The following is a 21311-nucleotide window of genomic DNA, read 5'->3' on the forward strand; positions in this document are numbered from 1 at the left end:
AATCTCTGGCCGTGGTCAGAAACCTATAAATCCTGGAGGGAAAAATAAACTCTCTCTTCTCTTCACCACACCTCGACCTGTGTCCGTGTGATCTGTTCATCTTCAGCGGTAACACTGGCCTGCTGACGGCTGTCTCCACAAGTGCAGCTCATGGAGTGCATTTCTGAAAAAGCTGACTATATAATGCACATCAAATCTTGAAGGGGCAAAACCAGAGATATGGAACTGTAACTGACTACCACAGTTATCAAAATTTGCCAATTTGTATCAGAGAACTTTGCCATGCTCCCTCCTGGCTAATATACCTCCACTATTTATCAAATGAGGTATCTTACCACATTTTGCAAGGACGAATGTATTACAGCCATAGGTAACTGACCTCTTTAATGCAACTAATGCATTGGTGATCTGCTACCATTTAGCATACAATAACAAGGAATATAAATGGAGTTAAATTAAGAATGGGACATTGAAGGCTGGACACCAAGGAAACTTTCTGAAAGTGAGTATACAGAGGTTTTGGAACAGGCTCCCATGGGAAGTGATGGAAACCCTATTTTCTGGGCACATTAACGTTATGAGCAAAACATTAGAAATCCATCAGAGAACAATCTTACTTGTTTCACTGGACTAGATGAATCTTCAGCTCCTCTCCTTCTGAGCTCAAGAATTCCATACCAGCAATGCCAAACAAGTACTAAACATTGTTAGGCAAGGAGGATTTCCTGGGCTGTACCTTTACAAGGGAATTCTCAATTAGAAATGCCTTCTACAGCAGGACTTCGGCCAGTGTGAAGAGAACATTTACAGTGACTTCCCTGCCACTGCAAAAAAGTGCCAACTATTCATTTTTATTACACATTAAGCCCTAAGAGCATTTCTGTCAGCACTGTACAGACACCTGCCTTCACTCTGCATTAGCAGGAGCTCCAAGGACAGCATGCTATTTGGTCTGCTCCTCTTTCTTTGGGTGTCTCACGTTCAAGTACCAAACAGGCCCATGCCTGCTTATTCAGTGTGCTCTGCTAAGAGCATAACCTGAGGCTGTATTTTAGTGTTTCAGGATGGTTTGAAATTATGTGGGAACAGTTTTGTAAATACACAGGGAGAGACCTTGTCAAACAATCAAATTGTTTTTACAATCCAACCCACTCAATTATCTCTGGGAGTGGATGTAAAAACAGAGCCACTTAAATCAACAGAAAAATAGTACAAAGAAGATGTAAATCACTGGGTGGGGGAAATACACCACATATTTTTACATCTGAAAACAGGAGACAGAAGTATGGTCACACAAAAGCAGGATGCTCTTTTATAATATGGAGAAAATATGCAGTAGGAATTTTCTCCCTTCCTTTCTCCCTTTTACAACCTCTGCCCTGATTTTTTTAGCAGACTAAGCACAGCCTGTTCCTTATAAAGTCAGTTCTACATCCTACACTCTGTTCACCAAAAATTTCTTTGAAACCTCTAATGCAGTACTGTACCATTACTAACATCTACTGTATCTTATTAAGTGGAAGAGAAGAGAAGAGAAGAGAAGAGAAGAGAAGAGAAGAGAAGAGAAGAGAAGAGAAGAGAAGAGAAGAGAAGAGAAGAGAAGAGAAGAGAAGAGAAGAGAAGAGAAGAGAAGAGAAGAGAAGAGAAGAGAAGAGAAGAGAAGAGAAGAGAAGAGAAGAGAAGAGAAGAGAAGAGAAGAGAAGAGAAGAGAAGAGAAGAGAAGAGAAGAGAAGAGAAGAGAAGAAAAAACATGTCATTTTATCTTCACATCAACATGTGAAGGCCTATTTCCACTGAGCGCATTTTTCTTGCAGCAATGGAACTGTGCTGTTACAAAATAACACCAACTTCACCCTGAGGTGAAAAGGCAATGCCTCACAAAAGCAGAATTAAGAGGAACCTAAGTAATATTAGGTGCCAGATTTAAAACAAAATAAAAAGCTTTTCTCACAGTGCTGAAGTTAACTGTAGCCCAGAGTAGAAATGGCTCAAAGATTAGGTTATGAAAAGATGGATACTTCAATAATTTTTATAGACAATGATCTAGATACAAGCTCCAGCATTGGAAATTGCTTTATTTCTGATTGCTGAAAACTGTTTCTTCTCTCTCTCCTAAGCATCCTCTCTTAAACATTACTCTTTGATAGAGCACATAGTCAACCTTTGGTCCAGCCCAGCAGAAACGTCCTTTGTTCCGATATAAACTGTGCTCAAAGTTGCCCTTTCCCTTTTTTTTAATCAGGATGAGGTAAATTTATTCTGCAGGCTTGCACCGGTGCAGCTTCAGGGCTGCAAAACATGCTCAGATCAGTGTGGACAACCTCTCCTCTCACAGATCATATATCCTAGTGTCTGCAGCTCTGGAAAGGGATTTGCTGGAAAAGGGCACAGAAAATATTCTCATGTGAAGCCAATTTGCTTGTTTACTGTGAAATAATTTACTTTCTTTGAAAGATTAAAAGATAGGCTTTTTATGGTTCATGATAAACCTGGGTCTGAATCAGAGTAGAGAGCTGCATTCTCTGCATTCCTGACAGGTCTCAAGGGTAAGTCCTGGCATCAGCTGCAGAGGAACAGCACAGACTACCGAATGCAGGTCTTGGCACTGTGCGGGCAAAAAAATACTTCAAACACTGATACAGATGCCCTTAGAAGTTTTGCTACAGTCAGATACAGTAATAGCCTTAAATGAAGCAGCTGACTGGTTCACTTAACACCTTCAGAACAGCATAAATCAGCATCAGCTGCAAGATTCTGAAAAACGTTTCTGCCTTTGAGTTACTTTAGTTATTTGAGGCCTCAGCTGAACACTTCAGATGTGGTTTCATAGCTGACTCCAACAAATCTAAGCTGGTGGTGTCTAGGGAGTGGATGACCCCACCTTTCTGCTCACCCTCTCCTGTGTGTCAGTGCTTTGAGTCATGTGGCCACGCAGTGATTTGCATCTACTAAGCCACCTGAAAATTAATAACTACTTTATAGAGGGCTCATTTTCAGTCAGACTGCAAGGGAGCAACTACTAATGCCAAAGAAAGGGAAGTGATGGAAGTGTGCAGTCAAAAAGACACCCTTTCAGCAGCAGTAGAAAGGTTACATCTACTTATGCTGAGACAGCACCTGTAGATCATTTCTAGAACATGCCTCTAGAGGTAACAACCCTGTCCATAAATCCTCTGTTCTGTGAGAGCAGCTAGTACAGCTCTTCCAAGCAAACCTTAAAAAGTTAAAGGTTCTCATGATAGGCAACAAAAATTAAGTTGGTTTTGAAAATTACCATATGATTAGAATGTAGATGAATAAGGAAGTTCTAATTTCCAATTTTGTTAATGTGCATTTCCATACTGCCCTTTGATTAATATTGTGCCTTTGAATGATCTGTTTTGTCATCGTTATTTCCATATAAATCTGAGTATTCTTAGCAAACATCTTATCTGAGTCAAGTCATCATAAATATATCTTAGAATGCTTTTAGTCATCTGCAGACCTTACAGTCAATGTGCCTGTAATGATTTTTGTTCTTAAGATGACTCCAGAGATAAATTACTTACTTTATGTGATGGAAATAACCTTCCTAGAGGATGTTGGGAGGATGCAATAAAGATCCCACCAGATGTTAAAATATCAGAAAAATTCACTAATTTTTTCACAAAGCCAGACACATGGACTTTTTATGCAGAACTATGTATTAGTAGGGAAGATGGATTTTCCTTAACTAAGACAACAATTTTGATCTTACTGCACTTCTAAACAGCCACAAACTCTCAGCAGCAGCACTGACGAGCTCAAACCCACATATTTTGATCCACTGGCTGTCTGTGTCTCATTTTCAAATGCACCACAATGAAAGAACTGGAGACAAAGGCTCAGATCTCAGGTGACATGCTTCCTCACAACAGTGAAGGGCAGACCAAAACAATGCAACTTCCGCCTGTCAGAGGGGGAAGAGTTATGAGCTTCTTCAATCATGCATGAGATAAAATCAAGTATCACTGTACTGATTTGTACTGATTTCATTAGGACACTCTTTAACACTTAGTTTAACCAGTGACAGGTGGTTGCCTAATTTCCATAGGTTTCCTGTAATGTCTGATGGTAACTGTGAGCTTTAAATAGATTGCTGAATCAGGTCCATTTAGGGATCCTCAATGGATCTCTGGTTAAAGCTACACTGCAAGACTTGAAGAGATGGCCATAAAAAAAGAGGAAAAAATAACAAAAACCAAGGAAAAATAAAAAAAATTCTTTGTCTGGGTTCTTATCAATCATGTTGCCTCAGACAAGCATCTAATTTTACATTATTTACTAAGGGTGAGCATTTACTGGAAAATTACAATGCGACAGTGGGAAGGAGACAAAGAAGCACTCATTCCTCTTTAGAAGAGAGCTTTTCTGTCACTTTTTGGGTGCTGTTTTTGTTGCTGTAACTAACTTACGTATTTGTTTTTACAAAATAAGCCCCTTTAGTGAAAATTATTTTATGCTCCCTTGCTACTATACCAACAAAATGAAATCCAAGTTCTTGCATGATGTGACATGTAAACCATTTGCGCTGAAGTGACTGCCAGAAATGGATGGAAAGCTTTTATCCTGAAGAAAGAATCAAATAAAAGGCTAGCAAATCTAAAATTATTTACTGAAAGTAACTGCAGAATATTTTGTGTCCTCTCTTTTCAGAAAATCTATTTAGTCAGGTCTAATACTCAACAACTTACGGCATTAGTAGTGAAATTGATGTATTTTCCCTTCTGTGTTCAGTAAATCTGAAAACAAGTGGTGTTTTTTTAAAAAGGAAGACATAAACCAATTTTGTTGGCATTTCATGGGGGAAAAAACCCCTCAGTAGTGCTAACATCTAAGGTAAAGCCCATATGGTTTCAAAGAGAGTATTGTAAGTGTATCACAAACACAAACATTTTGCCAGTTTCATTCAAGATCTCAATGCAGGCCAGGTTTTAAGAGCTGGATAGCCTCAGCTCCACCTAAATGCTCTCATCCCAACTGCATGCACTTATCTCACTTAACATTCTTGTATGCCATGATTCAGCTTCATTTCCTTTCTGTAATGCAGTCAAAAGCCGTCAGAAATAGATAAATAGATTATTCCTTTTAGATAATACAACTACAGATTTTCCAGACACCCAACTGCTCCTTTGCTCAGCAAAAGTTAGAACTGAGCGCCCATTTTTCTGCACCAGGAAAAATGTGATAGCTCATTAGCTTTTTGCTAACCAGCTCTAAAATTACAGTCACATCAATCTACCTCCTCTGTCCTAAGGAGCTTCTCCGTTATCACAAAGCCTACTCAAAATTTCCCCAAGGGCCATGACCAACGCTTGGAAAAGAGTCTGACTTTGCACAAAACCAAAAGCATGCCCTGTTATCCACCATCTCAGACACCCCCAGCCAACCTCATTCCTTCTACTGCTTTTATTTTAGATTCGTATCAGGTCTCAGACGGAACACAGCTGGGAACAGTGATCTCCACCCTGCCTCCCCAGCCTGCATAACATTAGTTTGAATATTTTACTCATTCCCTGACAGAAATATGAAGGTTTCTTTAAATGACAGCAATATGCCTGGACTACTGGTCTGCCAGAAGGTTTCTTTAGCATTGTGTAAATAACTGGCTGTTAGAGAGAGACTGCTTTGAAGTTATTTGCAGCACCCACAGCACTTGGGCTGGATCAGTTTTTACTGGGCTACTTTCATGGCAAGCTCTTTTTGTCCCATCTGAAGAGTTTCTTTGTGAGAAATGAATGAGGACACAGCTTGGGAATGGTCTGATACTTCAAAAGATGATTCTTGTAGTTTATCTTGCAGTAAGTTTCTCCTCTGAAGGAAAGGCTGAAGAGCTCTGGTATTGATCACAATGTTAATCTTTTTTATCACTGGGCTGTCTGCACTATCACTATCCAAAGCAAATCTTTGAAAGCTGTGACTTTTATTAATTCATGCATGTATAGATATATTCTGCCTTTTATAATGCAACTCTTTTTTTTCTGCAAATGCTTCAAAACAACCAGGTCTTGCTGAAGTCCATGAAAGTTTACTCATTGTCTGGTGAATTACTGCAATTAAGACTATTTTAGGGATGGTAAATTCAAGAATGTCTTTATGTTTGAAAACCAGAAGTTTGGGGGTTTGGAGCTGTTTTGTTTAGCTGTGCTTCCTGTATTAAGTTTCAAAGGAGGTAAAAAAGAAAGCACCATTTGCACACCTAAGAAACTAACCAAAGGTAGAAAACCAGAAAAGGAAAACTGATAACTAAGACACATTTAATAAAAGTTTCTAACCTGCAATCAGTTTGTATAGTTTCCCACATACCCAGACACAAGTTTATTGCAAAGATGTTGCAAACTGTTTTAAAACATTTATTAACTTTTAATTTAACTTTTGAACGATTAGTTTTTTTAACCTAGAAACGCTGGTTTTAGTTTGTTTTTTTTTTTTTTAATAAAATAATAACACACTAAGTTTTAGGTGTGAAAGCCATTACTTGTGTCTGTGCCCATATAGTTAATTTATCCTTGATCACAGAATAATTCAACTGTTTTAATACTCTTTAGCTTAGCTGCAATGACACTTGGATGCTTATGTGAACACAGTACAAACCTGCATGTGGATAATCCCTTAGGCTGAACACCTCTTGTTCAGAGCAGCACCAAGAGTACCAGCTCACGGGTTTTAACACATGATCTCTAGCACACAAGTATTAAATACTTGCGCAAATGTACATTACAAAGCAGTCCTGGCAATGTTCTCTTTTGCTGTGGTAGACTTCTGGGTTTTGGAAGTTTTAAACTTCCTTCCTAAGAAGGCTTACATTATCATGGAAAAACTCCCGCTCAGTTCTGTAGATATTTTTTCCTCATTCCATGCAGAACTTTTCAAAAATGTCCTGCTGGAAACCTTGTAACATTCTGCAGTTTTAGCTTAAATGACTTTGCGCATTAACAGAAACACTCACTGAAGCTGCTGCTGACTAGTAGCTGGGAAACAAAGTTAGAGCAATTCAGGAACAATCTTTCTCTCATTTTCTTCTGCTTTGAGTTACATGACCTATGTTCCCTGATGTCACCAGACAGATTCTTTCACCTTTGAATTAGACTACATCCTACAGACTATGAAAAAAACTAGCCCTAAGACACAGGTTTACATATGTTTTATGTGGCAAGGATACTTCCCTGTGTTTAGCAAGATGATATAATTTTCTGTTGCTTCCTGCCTTCATTCACTCTGAAACCAGATGTCCATAGTTACATCACTTCACAATGGGAAGACCCTTGCACAAACTAATAATAAGAATGAATTGCTTCTACCAACATGATGTAAAATGCAAAGTGGATCCTTTCAGTTTCTCTTTTCAGCAGTTCTGCCTTTTCTGTCTTTATCATAAGAGTTACTGTCATGGCAGTTGGAACACTCAGAATAGAAAAAGGAAACAAACAAAAAAAAAAGTCATGAGCAGGCAACATATCCCAAAGACACCCAACATGAACACAGCATGGCAGCTCCCCAATATGCTCCAGTGATGCTGTGCCAAGCTACAGCAGCTGATTCTGGGGGCAGGGCCAGCAAGCGTGGAAATGGGGTCAAAAAGCAAGGAGCTGGCAGGGTTTCTCCAGCATTAATGGCAGAGAGAGCTAAATCTGCAAGCGAGCTCATGTCTGAGCCAAGGATAACCAGGAGAGCTGGTGGGAGGGGGGCAACACTGGCAGGAAATCTGGTGATACTAGGGGTGCCCTTTAGCAGCTGGCTTGGGAAACAGCTGTGATTTTGGCTGTCAGGAAAGCTTGAGCTTCCTCCAGCATAACCCTATTTGGAATAATTCATTCATATGGAAGGAAGCACCAAATGCATATCCACAGAGGTGGAAAATCAGAGCGCGATGGTGTGGCATTTTCACAAGTACCTGGGGGTTTTTTCAGGCAAAATACCTGGGATTCAGCAAGAGCTTTATCTTAAAATGGTACTTCAGAAATTTTAACCATACCTGTCTGACTTAATTTACAAAGGAAGTCAGTATCACTAGAGAAGCTTGACTGATGGGAGTTTCAGAAAACTAGCACATACTTATCTCTCTGCAATCAGTCACAATTTAATTTAGAGCCAGCAGTCAGTAACTGATTACTTGTACAATGCAATCACCACAACTTTAATCCTGCCTGGAAAGCAATTGTTTTCAGAGACACAAGTAACTTCAACTGTAGACATGGTTCACACTGCTATTTTAACAGAAAAATAAAAGCCTTCAGAAACTTACCACTGAGGTAAGAGCCATCTGAAAACTGTAGATTCGTGCAAGGCCAAAGTCAGCTAGCTTTATCTGCCCATTGCTAGTTACAAGGATATTTTGGGGTTTCAGATCCCGATGCACCACACGATGAGAATGCAGAAAATCCAGTCCCCGAAACAGCTGAAGCATCATATCCTATATATAAAAAAGAAATCAATATGCAGTTATCAAGACAAGGTGGCAGGCAAACAAGTAAATCCCCTGTCATAACCTGAAAAACCAATTTAACAAATATTATTACATAGATAAAACCAACTATTAATATAAAATGGACAGGATGTTGCTAGAACAAATGGAATTGACCAACGTCCTTATCAAATTAATGTATGGTTTCTAGTTTAATTATCTGAGATTAATTAACAGTTGCATAAAGATTAATCAATATACTTTAAAAAACCAGCACAAGTATGTCTCTAAATCCCTGAACAACTTCAAAAGAATGCTGTCCAAATAAGAAAAATACATAGCAGTTTTTTGCTCTTAACTTTAAACCACATGCCACTTTGCATTCTCACTAGCTTATGCTTTGTCCTGCTGTGGTGAAGTGTAATTTTTTAATTTATTTTGACAGGCACAGGAACCTGTTTCAAAGAGAAAAACTGTTTAAATGACAAATATAATTTTATTTAATGTTATAGAGGGATAAGGCTCACTTGGCAAAACCTGTTGTATAGCATTTAATAAATAGGACAGGAACTACCTTTAGAGGGAAGTTTAGCACTAAAACAGTGTAAGAATCATAATTCTGATTCTCCTTTCTGTTTTCTTATAGTGATACAATTTTCCATGACATTTCCACAGCTGAAGAAACTGTTTTATCTGTACTCATGTTTTGACAATCTTAGTAATGTGAAAAGAATGAACCAGCAGACTCAAAACCAAATACTAGAAATCCCCTGCATTCCAAATTAGAAGGATACTGTCAACTTGAAAATGGTATTTGTGGAACAGGTAGTTACAAGAAGATGCTGCAACAAGGAAGAAAAAAAATGGATAAAGAAGCTTATTTTCTGCATGCAATTGACTTGAGCTCATGAAACTGCCGTTTAGTGGATGCTGGGGCATATGCCCTTTCCATAATCCATGCAGCAGTGTGTCCTCCAATCCTGTTGTTAGCAACCAAAATGATCTTGGAGAAGGGTATGGCATGAAAAAGAAAAGGGAGGAAGGATAACTTGAGGTTGGTTGCTTTTGTTCTTCTCTATGGACTCGGACATGTTGCAAGTAAATATTCAAGGCACACTACTGAAAGGATTTATATCTGAACATGGGTGTAAAAATAGCTCAAAACATTCAGCTTGATAATACTGGTTAAGTTGGATGCATCTTTAAGATACGCTTTAGAAATACTGCTAAATAATTTAATACAAAATTATTATTTTCTTGTAATGTTTCCTGATCATTTATATATAAAATATTATAAAATATATAGATATTAAGTTTGGAAGCTCTCACCTGACCTCTGATAAAACAAGGCCATTTCTGTATACAACCAGCTCACAAAGCAATCAGTTTTTATTTGAAGATCCCAATGATGGACATTTTACCATGAAATTATGGACACTGTGACAGTATTAAATTATTATTGCCTCTGAAGGAAGGTGGCGAACTGAGAACTCCATTTCCTTTGCTCCCCCAGAAAAAATGGGGAACTGATAATTTTGACAACTGGTATAATACAGTTTGGACCTTCAAAAGAAATACACAGAGTATATTGAATCCTCTTCTATAAAGACAACTTTTCTTAGCAGCTTAGAAATTTTTAAGAATTTGGGCTACAGCTCTGCAAGTTTCAGTCATCAGTAGAATTAATATATGTCATACCTGGTCACTCTGTGCCATTTTAACTTTTACCAAATCCGAAAAATCTTTGGATCAGTCTTGCAGATGTGAAGAACATGCCAACAACATCAAGGCATATGGTGATTTTAAATATGAACACAGTTGTTTCACTGAATTTGGACCCATTTTTTCTTTTTTGTTCCAGGCTGACATAGTATCAAGTAAGAAAACGATTTAAAGAACTGAAGTATTAGTCAGTAGACCCTGGTAAGTCCCTTTTTGGTGACATTTATGCATCCTATTCATTTGTCAACTCTGTAAACTCATTCAGGCATTTACCAAACATATCAAGAATATTTTTTCCAACAACTGATGCTGGCTTTGTTTCAACTTTCTTCCTCAAGCTCAACATAACACAATTCTGCTCTGCTCATTTCAAGCTGCATGCAGTATCTTCAAGTCCTAAATTCAGAGTCTTCTTCCAGCCACAGAAAAAAAAAGAAAATACTTGAAAATGGAAACTGGTACATCTTTCTTTCTACCCATCAGACTCAAAAGATGAATATCATTTACAGAAATGCTCTTCACACACAAAAAAGAAAATGTGCTGCAGAAAAGTGTACTGGGAAAGTGTAAATTTAAAAGGTATTAGAAAGAAGAAGAGCAACTGGAGGGCAAAAAGTGCTGTATCTCATCTTCCAGGAAATTCAGGATTAGTCCATATAAGCTGTTTTCTAGTACTCAGGTTGGACTGTTGATTACGCTTATTACTTACTATGACAGGTAGTAACTGACTTCAGTCCAAATTTATCTGGAAGAACAGCCCAAAGTTTAGTGTGTGTAAAGGGCATTTGGATGTAAAAAGACTGTTTGCTATTTGTGATTCATTATTGCCCTGTTTTTAAATTCTCAGCAAATTAGAGAAAGAGCAGAAGCCAAGATCACGACATAGGCTTATTCTTATCATCTTTAAATACAGAATAACACATGCGGCAGATTAAAATTCTGTGCTGCACGTAAGCCTAGTCAAAAACCATTAGGCCTTGCTTTTGGAAAATTATTTCATTCACTTGGTCAGCCACTTGCAAGAAACATAAGGCAGGGTCTGGGCTCTGCGCTTTCTTTGACACTGTAACTAACATCAGAAGACACTAACCTTTGCTAGCAAATTGGATAAAGGCTGTAAACATGCACAAGCCAGATCACTACCTAATTAAATCAGTATAATTTCACTCATCTAACGGAAATGCATCCAGTTTTATTAGTGACCCAGTATTATCTAAATTACCAAGTTCTAAAATAACTGCAAGAGAGTCTTCATATGCCTCAAGGATTTGTTTTTTCCATGTCGGCTTTTCCCTGAGAAATTTTCTGCAGTAGATAGGCATACCAAACTTTGGAATTACAGAGAGAATCATATTTCAAAAATTAATTGAAAAACAATCAATTCTATTCAACAAACAAGAACTTTGTGCCTTAAGAGACTGAAGGAAAAAGCTCTAATGAGTCATGATCAAACCTTTACTGATGTCTATCAATCTTCTTTGGATATTGTATGTTTGCAAACAAAGATACAGTATGTGCCTGTTGTTTCAGATTAGAGATTTCTGCCATGCTCTGGTATCACAACACCTATGATATTTGGCTGTTGCTTGAGTTGAAGATACATGCACACATTATGCCACTGCAATTACTTTCAGATAATCACAGCTTTACAATTTTTTTTTCTTTGTCAGGCCACATTTTCAATGTCATCTATGTGCAAATATAAAATATTTATTTGTAACTCAATTGAAAACGGAGGTATTTCGGGATGCACTTTCTTTAGAGGAAAATATGTAGCTTCAATCTTGTAGAAGTCTCATAATGAAAATGGGAGTAAAATTTATTATGGAAATGCTACATCTTCGCTTGTTCCACCATATAAGGTATTGACAATGATTTCTCAGTTTGACATTTACTGAATTTATCAGCTCTGAATGTCAGGACCAAATTATGATGAACTTTTCAAGCAACACCATATTATGTCATGAGTCTCAATAACACACAGAAATATATCCTGCGTATTCTTCCTCTGTCATCAGTGAGGATGGGGCTGGGCTTGGGCTAGGCTGAGCAGCTGCTTCTGCTGCCTCTGCCAAAGGCAATATTCAGGGCTCACACTTCCCGACTCAGGCAGAGGGAACACAAAGCCTTGATTTCCTATACATTTTTGTTTCCACCTTGTCCTATCCTCTCTTGACTCTATGCTTCACTGACCCCTCTTAACCCTCCTCCAGCATCTGATCCATAAATCCCTTCCAAGCCATTGGCTTCAAATACTGCTCTGATCCTTTATGAGTCACCCACCATCTTGACTCACAACAAAAATATCTGTCGATTATCTGCAACAACTTACTGCTTGTTTAAGACCTGACAGATTCTCTGGAGGATTCTGCCTGCCTAATCCAAAAGAGGATGGCATGGCTGTCAACCAAAGCATTCAAGTATCTACTCAAAGACAAAAGAAATTATGGAGTTGTTTTCAGTGTCAGTGCCTAGGCACCAGCAGCCAGGACTGCAGGGCCCTCAGCCAGGGGACACCAGGGGTTGTGCCCTGGCAGACACGCTCAGCTGCAGCCGGCTCCGACGGACCCACCACAGTGCACGGCTGGGCCAGGACGGTGGTGCCTCCATGAAGATATATTCAAGGGCAGAAAAGGCTGCAGGGAAAGAGGAGAACAAAAGGAGTGAAAGACTGCACAGGTAACACCAAGGTGAGAGGAGGAAGGGAAGTGAGAGGAAAAAGAAAAAGTAGTCCACGGTGGAGCAGTTATCCACCCTGCAGCTCATGGAGCACGCAGATATTCCTGAGGGAACTGCAGCCTGTGGAGATGACCTAGGGTAGAGCACAAAGTGTGAGGAGAAAGGAGCAGGAGAGAGGAGCTGTTCCTATGCTGCTTGGGCTGGGGAGAGTCAGCAGTGATGTACAGCCTGGAAAAAGGCAGGAGAAGGTGTTATTTGAAAATCTGCCCATTTTTTGCCCACCACTTGAACTAGCAAGTATCTACCTTGACTGGCACTGGACTAAGTAGATCTTCCCCAGGATAAATCTATTTTGCCCACAATGGTACTTGGTAAGCAATCTTCCTCTCTTATCTCAGCCCATGGGCTTTCTTGCTCTTTGTTGCTCTCTGCTTTCTGTAGCTGAGGCAGAAGAAGTCAGAGAGTGCCTGGATGGGAGTTTGAGTGCTGGACTAGGCTAACCCACTGCCATGGTAAAGTATGGATGCTAGATGGTAGAGGGGAACACAGTGAGATGCAACCTGAAGTAAGTCACCAAGAGTAATACATCTTCAGAGAAGATATGCACCCTGAGGTAACATACACTTATGACTGCCTGCTCATTATATGAAGCTCCTGCTTTTCCTCCACTGGCTACAATGTGAAGAAGAAAAAAGCTTAAAGCAGATTGCCCTTTCTTACAGCAACAGGAGTTCCTAATATCAGAGTATTTGTGGGGTCAGTGGAAACTCACAAATATAATCAGTTGTGACACAAAAAAACCCACAAAAGCATCACAGTACAGAGCCTTGCAAACTACAACAGACCCTAAATTTCACTACCACACAGGTTTTACATGGTTTTTTGTTTGTTTTTTGGTGTTTTTGTTTTGTTTTGGTTTTTGGGGTTTTTTTTGTAGGTTTTTTTTTTAAGACCTGCCTATTTTCCTCTTCCTGCTCTATTTCTACACTAACATTTTGTAAAGCACAACAATCCTTCAACATCTCCTAATGCTTCTCCTACTCTCCTGTGGAATATCTCATGCACCTTCACAACTTACATCCTTCACCCAGAGCTTCTATCTGCAACTCATTTTTCTTTTTGCTGAGCAGAATGGAATGTCCCTATTTTACATGGCAGGTGTTGGAATACTCATCCTGAACATTTCCTGTAGGAGTGTTTGCGTAAAAGGCAACCACAAGTGTAAACAAAGGGGATGAGTTTTAGACAGCAGTGTGTGATGAATCAGTCAAGGTAGTTTCACTTAAAAGCCTCACTGCCTCTCACTGGAATAGGACCTCCTCAGAGCAGAGGGGGAGCAGAATGATGCTTGTTCCATAATCTACTCAGCTATATAGAATCCCCAACCACTGAATTGCTTTCAATTTAAAGGGTAATTTTACACATGCTGGAATGAAAGTTTAAAGAGCTGTCCCATTCTCTGAGGCCTATTTTTGAAGCAGAGTAATTACAGCCCTTCTATGGTTATACTTTGTAACAAACAGTCAACATTAATTAATGCCAAAAAAACAATGGCATTCCTGAGGAATTACACAGTACAGATACATGAATAGCAAAAGACATGATTAATGTTGTTACACTGAATCCCAAAGGCATTAGCAATAATGTAGTGATTCCCTGCTAAATGCAGTGATTTTCTTTTTTTATTTTTGTCCTCACACTGGGCTGGGAATCCATCACACCAGCCTATCTAGAATGCCATGGCTGTGATGGGGCATATGGAATTTGCCACTGTCTGTGGAGCTGCAGAATATTCTTCTCCATGCAGCTGGCTGGATGCAGTGGCTGGGACACAGTAAGATCACAGACAGATCCCTGCCCTTGTGCCCTGTTCCTTTTCTCAGAAGAAAGCTATTCTGATCAGTCTCCCTCCAGGGCATTCAGAAGGGGAATGAGGAGGCTGTCTTTGCCTTCTAGCCACATCACAGCCTCTCAGGACTCATCCACAATCCACCCAAATATATATAGGATATACAGTTCTTCCATCTTCCTTACACTGGGTAACTGTTTATCTCAGAGTAGTCCTACTGCTTTCCATAAAAGTATTTACAGGGTAAGGGTCATTCCTCAAAAGAGAAAGACTGCTGCGATACTCCTATCGATTAACTAGGAAATACCAAGAGAATGTGAACTTCACAGCATGTTCAATTTAAGTATGTTTACTGTTTTGATAAGAGAACAATAAATTCAAATGATCCTTTAAATTTGAATTTAGATGATCATTTAGCCTTATTAATCAACCTTACTATACAAGTTAACATATTCATTTTCTGTTCATAGAGTAAAATACTGTGCAGAGAAAGATACACTCAATTTATTTAGTGTATTATTAATATCTGATAAGCACATGCAAGGAATTGGTCTATTAATTGGTGGTATTTTCTATGCTGACACCCTAAAGGTAAATAATTTGTTGAAAAATAATTAAATAACATATATTTTTAAACACAAAATAAAGTACTTGTATAATTATCTTGGAACTGTAAAATTATTTTAATCATATAAAAGGTACTTTAATGCACTTAAGAATAGATAAAAAGATATGTTAAAATATATTCTGATAAACAGCCCCTAATCTGTTTTAAACTGCTTTTTTAAGAAAGAAAGCACAGCTCATACAAGGCATTTTGGATTATCCAATTGCTAGGATGAAGACCCCTACGGACATGCACACTCACAGAAGTATGCATGTATGTATACACACATTATAATGTTTTGAATATCCCATTGAAGACAATACTATCTACAGTAGTGCACTGCAATAAACACTGAAATGAATATGGGTGTGTTGTTTGGTTTTGTGTTTTGCTGGTTTTCTGTGGTTTGGTTTTTTGGTTTTTTTTAATGGCCAGAATTATTTGTGTAGCAATTTAAAAGATAAAATACCTGAAGGAGCAGAGTCTATAGAACACTGTTTTGGTTGCTATTGAAAGCAGCAAGGAAATCAAGATTAGAAACTCCTAAATAAGTTACTTTGAAATACAGTAATTGGACCATTAGTTCAGAGCCAGCCTAGTAAAAATGGCAAATGTCACTATTACGCATAGATCTGCCTGTATCTTATGATCATTATATGCCAGTCCCAATCACAGTACTGCAACTGTGCACAAGATTCAGGAAAAATGCAAAATTTTAGCTAAATTACAAAGGTCCACAGTAGTATTTAAGAAACTTTTAGGTTCATCAATGCTATTGCATTGCTGTAAGCTTATGACTGAATTTCATGAAAGTGTATCATAACTTTCAGTATACTGAGGCACTACACATAAATGAACTCAATTCACAGCCACCACATCAGGCTTAATATGTTCTAGTCCCTTTGCTTAAACTTGCCAATTGTTATTTCTGAGTTAGAAAAGAACTGCTGAATTTTTACCACCACAAGAGAACCTGACCAAACTTATCTTGGAGTGCTCCAAACACTTCACAAACACTAGGGCTCACCGGCAGCAAAGGCAACCTAAGTAGGATTAGACTATGACAAGATGCACCTGACTGTGTTCAAGGAACTGCCCTGAGTAACCTCCTGTCTACCCCCCTTAAAATAAGGACACGGATTCATATTTTAAGGGTTGGTAAAAGTTTCAATCTAAGTACATGTCTGTTTTACCAGAACCTTAATGCTGACAGATTCCCATGCTGACCTCAGTAACAGAACCAAAAACCAAATTCAGTATATAACATGTCTACTTAACATCTCTGGGGGACGTATGTATATACACATGCTTGGGCACACACATGGATGCATTTTAAGTTTATGTAAGTCCTTCCACATCAATTTCTACTTTTATATTTCAACACCTGTCAAGTTAGTTTGCAATCTAGATCTTTCAAGTTTTATTTTTTTATATGCCATTTTTCATATTTGATGAGAAGAATATGCATGACTGAAAAGACACCTACATAATTATTGTTCTACTTAAGTTCAGTCATTCAGTGTACCAAAAATCCCTGTTGAAGTGGAATTACCAGACATGCAAATGAAACACACAGCATTTCCCATCTGGCTACTGGTATTTGTCAGATAAAAAACATGAGAATTTAACAGAGGGGAAGTTTCTTTTAACATTCTGACAGAAACTGGCAAATGTGGCACTGTTAGCAAGACTTGTCCCATATGGGAAAATTTTACAGCAGGTAAATGTAACTTTGTGATTAACAGCCTTTTTCAGTGCTCAAACCCTTCCACTCTTTGTGCCCTGCAGAAAAAACACAAGGCACAGCTTTTAACAGAATTTTATGGATCTGAGCCTGGATAAGCAAAACACTTGTGTTTCTTTCTTGTATCTCTGGATGATGATATCACAGTTTTGTACATCCCCAAATAACTTCTGGGAAACTTCCTTTCTTTTATTACAAGCTTTTTATAACTGTACTGGAAACAGCAGTTTCTCACACAGCTTCCTCGTTTGACAAGCTGTTACTATTCTGTTCTTTTATTCCTCATACTATCTGAAAAAGAGATGAGGACTAAAATGTACCATGAAATCCCCCAAATCCTTTACTGCCTCACCCAGCTGGTAAAGTTCTATACAAATGACTTGAAATAGCACCTGTGATTCATATACATCCACTGTGAAGACCCTTCTAGCACAGATCTAGGGATTGACACCAGCACAAATTCGGTATCTAAGCATCACAGCAGGTCACACTGCAGTTTGAATTCTGAAGCACACTTTTCATATAATTACAGCTTCTTTAATTACGTTTCTCAACAGGATAAGTGACATTTTTCCTTTAGCTGATGCTGTGAGCCTCTTTCTTCAGAGGTAAAACCCAGACTTTATCTTGACTAAGTCTATTTGTTCTGGAACACTGTGTATACACCCCTACCTCTATCACCTTAGTGCTTCAAATTTAAAAACAGATTTTTGATTCCTCCTAATCCTTCTCTCATTGCCTCTTCCTCTTCAGAGTCTTTGTTTCTGTTAGTACCCATCTGTATTTTGGGACACCAACACCTGCAATCCTTGTGGAAGTTCTCCTGATGTAATCAGAGAAATTAGTCCACCCTAAAAATCCACAAAGCTGGATGTGACTTCCTTAAACTAATTCACTATGCTTTGGGGAGGAGCACACTGAAATCACTGTCTCGCTCCCTGCCACAATCCAATCTACAAATTACAATAAATTATCAATCACTGATGAGTTGATTGTGCCCCTGCGCCTCTCACACCAGTCCTTATGAGGAAAGGTATCAACAAACAAACCCTCTTCTCTAAGAAGACTGCTGCTTCAGCAGCACTACAGCTCTTTACCAGCACCTTCCTAATGCCATTGGCCATAACAGCTCTTCCTAATTTCCTCAAACTCCAGGAAGGGTTAAAATACGGCATATGCTGACAGATGACACTCCTTGCTAACAGGAAGGACATGTTGCTGTGGGGCCCAGATCTCGACTTCTCCTTCCTTGCAGCTGTCTGTGGACAGCAGCTAATTGTATCCACTTGTTTTACCTCGGGGATAACGTCTGGAGGGGACCAAGTGCCACAAGCGTACTTTTTTTTTTAACGGTCATTTCCTCTCTGGTGTAACTTGCATGACAGCATGTGACAAGCAGAAATTAATGGGGACACTGCTGTGCCAATACCTCTTGAATTGCTTTGACACTGGCTGCAGGCTGCCTGCTTGGCCACCCAGCCAAGACCTCACATGAAATGTGGCAAGGGGCCCACAGCTCTATTCACTAACAAGCCAGCTGGTCAGTGATTAGAAAGCTGAAACAACGCTGTGCCCATACATCAAGAAAAATGCTTTACAAGCAGCTTCGGACTTAGGTGGTAAAACATCTTAGAAGAGTAAATCTGTAAATTTATCTTAGGGACTGTTAGCTTAAGCTAACGTTAGAGATAATGCAGAAGGCCCTGGAAGATGACTGGCCTACACTGTCACCTAAGTGCAAGAAGGACTAATCTCAGAACAAAGACTAACATCTTGATGTGCTCAAAATCATGTGCAAACAGCTCAGACCACATGGATTCTGGTCCAAAGGAGCACTCAAATTATGTAAATATATAGAGATTTATGACAGACTACTCTTCCTAATGGTCTATCAACACCTTGGCAACATTACTGACATTTCTACAGAAAGTCTCATTGAATCTGTCTGCAGTGTTTATACTGATTTGTTTATACGCTGATACATAACAACAAAAGATGAGCCTTTAGAAGCATCCCAAGGGACTTGGATGATCAGATCTCATACAACCAAGGCAGCTTTGTACCTTTCAGCCCAGATTTTTTGAAAACTGTCAGATCCTTGGCTAGACACAAAAGGCTCAAGATTGTTCCTTTAATTTCTCTCTTCAGTTGTTTTTTTAAAATAGTAGCCACTGAAAGAAAGATGCTCTTGTCTCTTGTTGAAACACCTAATGGCAACAAGAAAACAAGTTACGATTTTTTTAAAACTGAGAAAAAAATAGTCAATAGGATCCTAGAGACTGGGAACACAACCATCATTTAAAATCAGAAAGACTTGGGCACTTAATTCCTAGTGCTCCTTTACAGTTACAAACTCATTCCAACTTGTTTAAACTTATTATAACACAGGCCTGATCAATCTCCTGATATATAAGGAAATATACTTGTGGCTTATACAGACACATCAAGGCTCAAGGCATTGTAAAAGGAGGTGGCTGGACAGCAATCACTTTCTTGGATTAGAAACTAAGATTACTTGAAGAGTTTGGACCTAATTTTGAGGGCTTCCATCATAGAAACTTTGAGGAATTCAGCATAGCTGTGAATGGCTTGCATGCTTAGGAAGAAGATGGCCTCATAGTAGGCACAATGCATTCCAGTGAAGTTATTGGGACACTACCTGTCAATTTTCAAAGACCTAAGCTGGTCCCACTGCTTTTTATTATTCCCATCTTCTTCCCACAGTCAATGGAACCAACAGCACCTTCAGAGAGATGTAACCAGCCTTCACTGAGAGAAAAATGTCATCATGACACCAGGCATCAAAATACTACTATTCTTTAGACACTCCTTTCATAAATAGTTAACAGCTTTTATTAAAGATGTGAACACAGAGGAAAGTAAGAAGAAAATCCCTTCCTAATATCTTCAGGGAATACATAATAAATAAAGCTCAACTGTGCACTTTTAAAAAGTCACTTTAATATTATATTTTTTTTGCTTGTAGTGTACTTGGCACAGCAGAAGAATCATGACACTCCTAAGTGCTGTAAAATGGCTCAGTGTTGGGGTCTATTACTACCCCAGCTCTAGTTACAGGAGTACATTAACTTTGTTGCCTCTCTTGAATTATAAATTCAGAGATAATGGTTAACTAATCCATGAGCGTTGCACAGATTAACTAGTTAATGTTTGTTAAATACTCCAAAGAACTGGAGTTTGCTTTCAGTTATAAAGGCTTAACAAGCTTGAAGAAAATTAAAGATACATAAAAGAGGAAAGATTTTATTTTCATACAATTCATGGGAAAAAATAGGCTTCAAAAAAACCTGAGAGGGGACAGGGGCCAACTGGAATCAGCTTGCCCAGGATGTCCCATGTAAGAACTTTGCATATAGTTTTGCAATGCTGCTATAGCATTGTTTGAACTCTCAAAACAGTCTTCAGGGTGAGCATCTTACTGATGCCTTACTACACCTAAATTAAAAGTAGGAACAAGACAATCGGTTCTTGGAGGCACCCAGCAAATCAAGTTGCTCTCCCTGTTTACAGCAGCAATTAATTTGCAATTCTATTAACTTGAATTAAAAAAACAATGGCTCTTGAACCAACAGCTTTAAAAAGGGAACAGACAAGCCCCTCATACTACAGCCAAGGCAAAGAGAAGACATTTTGCAAGAGGAATAGAGCATATACACGAAGACTTTTGTTTTCACTGAAAGAATGAGAACTTTGCTTTTAGACCAGACTACAGGAATGGCTACCCATTCCATTGCACTTACATGGTCTATCACTTTCTCCTTTCTTTTCGTATTTCTTACCTTTCCTTTACGTCTCTCTTTCCTCGCTTTATAAGTCCTGTTGCCCCTTCCTTTCCCCATTCCCATTTCTTACCCCTCTTGTTGTGCCTGCACTGCGCTGTTCCACTTCACACTCACTGCCAGGGCCTGTGGCCCTACTCCATCTCTTTGGGCTGCTGCCTGCCACAGCTCGGGTGACAACCAGGTAAGGTAGGTCACTGGAAGATGCCACCTACTAACATTCCTCAGCAGCCCATCTCTGGACCTCAGGTGTAACAGACTGCAGCAGGCAGTGAGGTGACTGTGAGGTCTGCTGTGGCTGCAGTGGTGGGAGATGGTCCCACACATCTGCTGAGCCTCTCCAAAGTGACATGTGCCACAGCCCCACCAGTTCTGAGCAAAATAACACTGATTTGTATTAGTATACATTAGTGTAAACCTTGCCTTGTTTTCTTTTGAACACTTGACTGATTCTAAAAAAAAGTAGGTATTTTCAACTCACAGTGACA

At 39.0% G+C, this 21311-nt stretch overlaps 1 protein-coding gene across 4 annotated transcripts in view; it reads right to left on the bottom strand.

Annotated features, from left to right (window-relative positions):
- The window catches only part of CDK6 (cyclin dependent kinase 6), a 127207-nt gene that overhangs the window by 60793 nt on the left and 45103 nt on the right, over window positions 1-21311 (bottom strand). For all 4 annotated transcript variants that reach the window (XM_058833128.1, XM_058833129.1, XM_058833132.1 and 1 more), the window contains exon 4: window positions 8264-8431. In XM_058833128.1, the coding sequence (XP_058689111.1) occupies window positions 8264-8431 (168 nt within the window). The remainder of the gene's footprint in view (window positions 1-8263; window positions 8432-21311) is intronic.

Source organism: Poecile atricapillus, chromosome 2, assembly GCF_030490865.1.
Source record: "Poecile atricapillus isolate bPoeAtr1 chromosome 2, bPoeAtr1.hap1, whole genome shotgun sequence".
NCBI lineage: Eukaryota > Metazoa > Chordata > Aves > Passeriformes > Paridae > Poecile > Poecile atricapillus.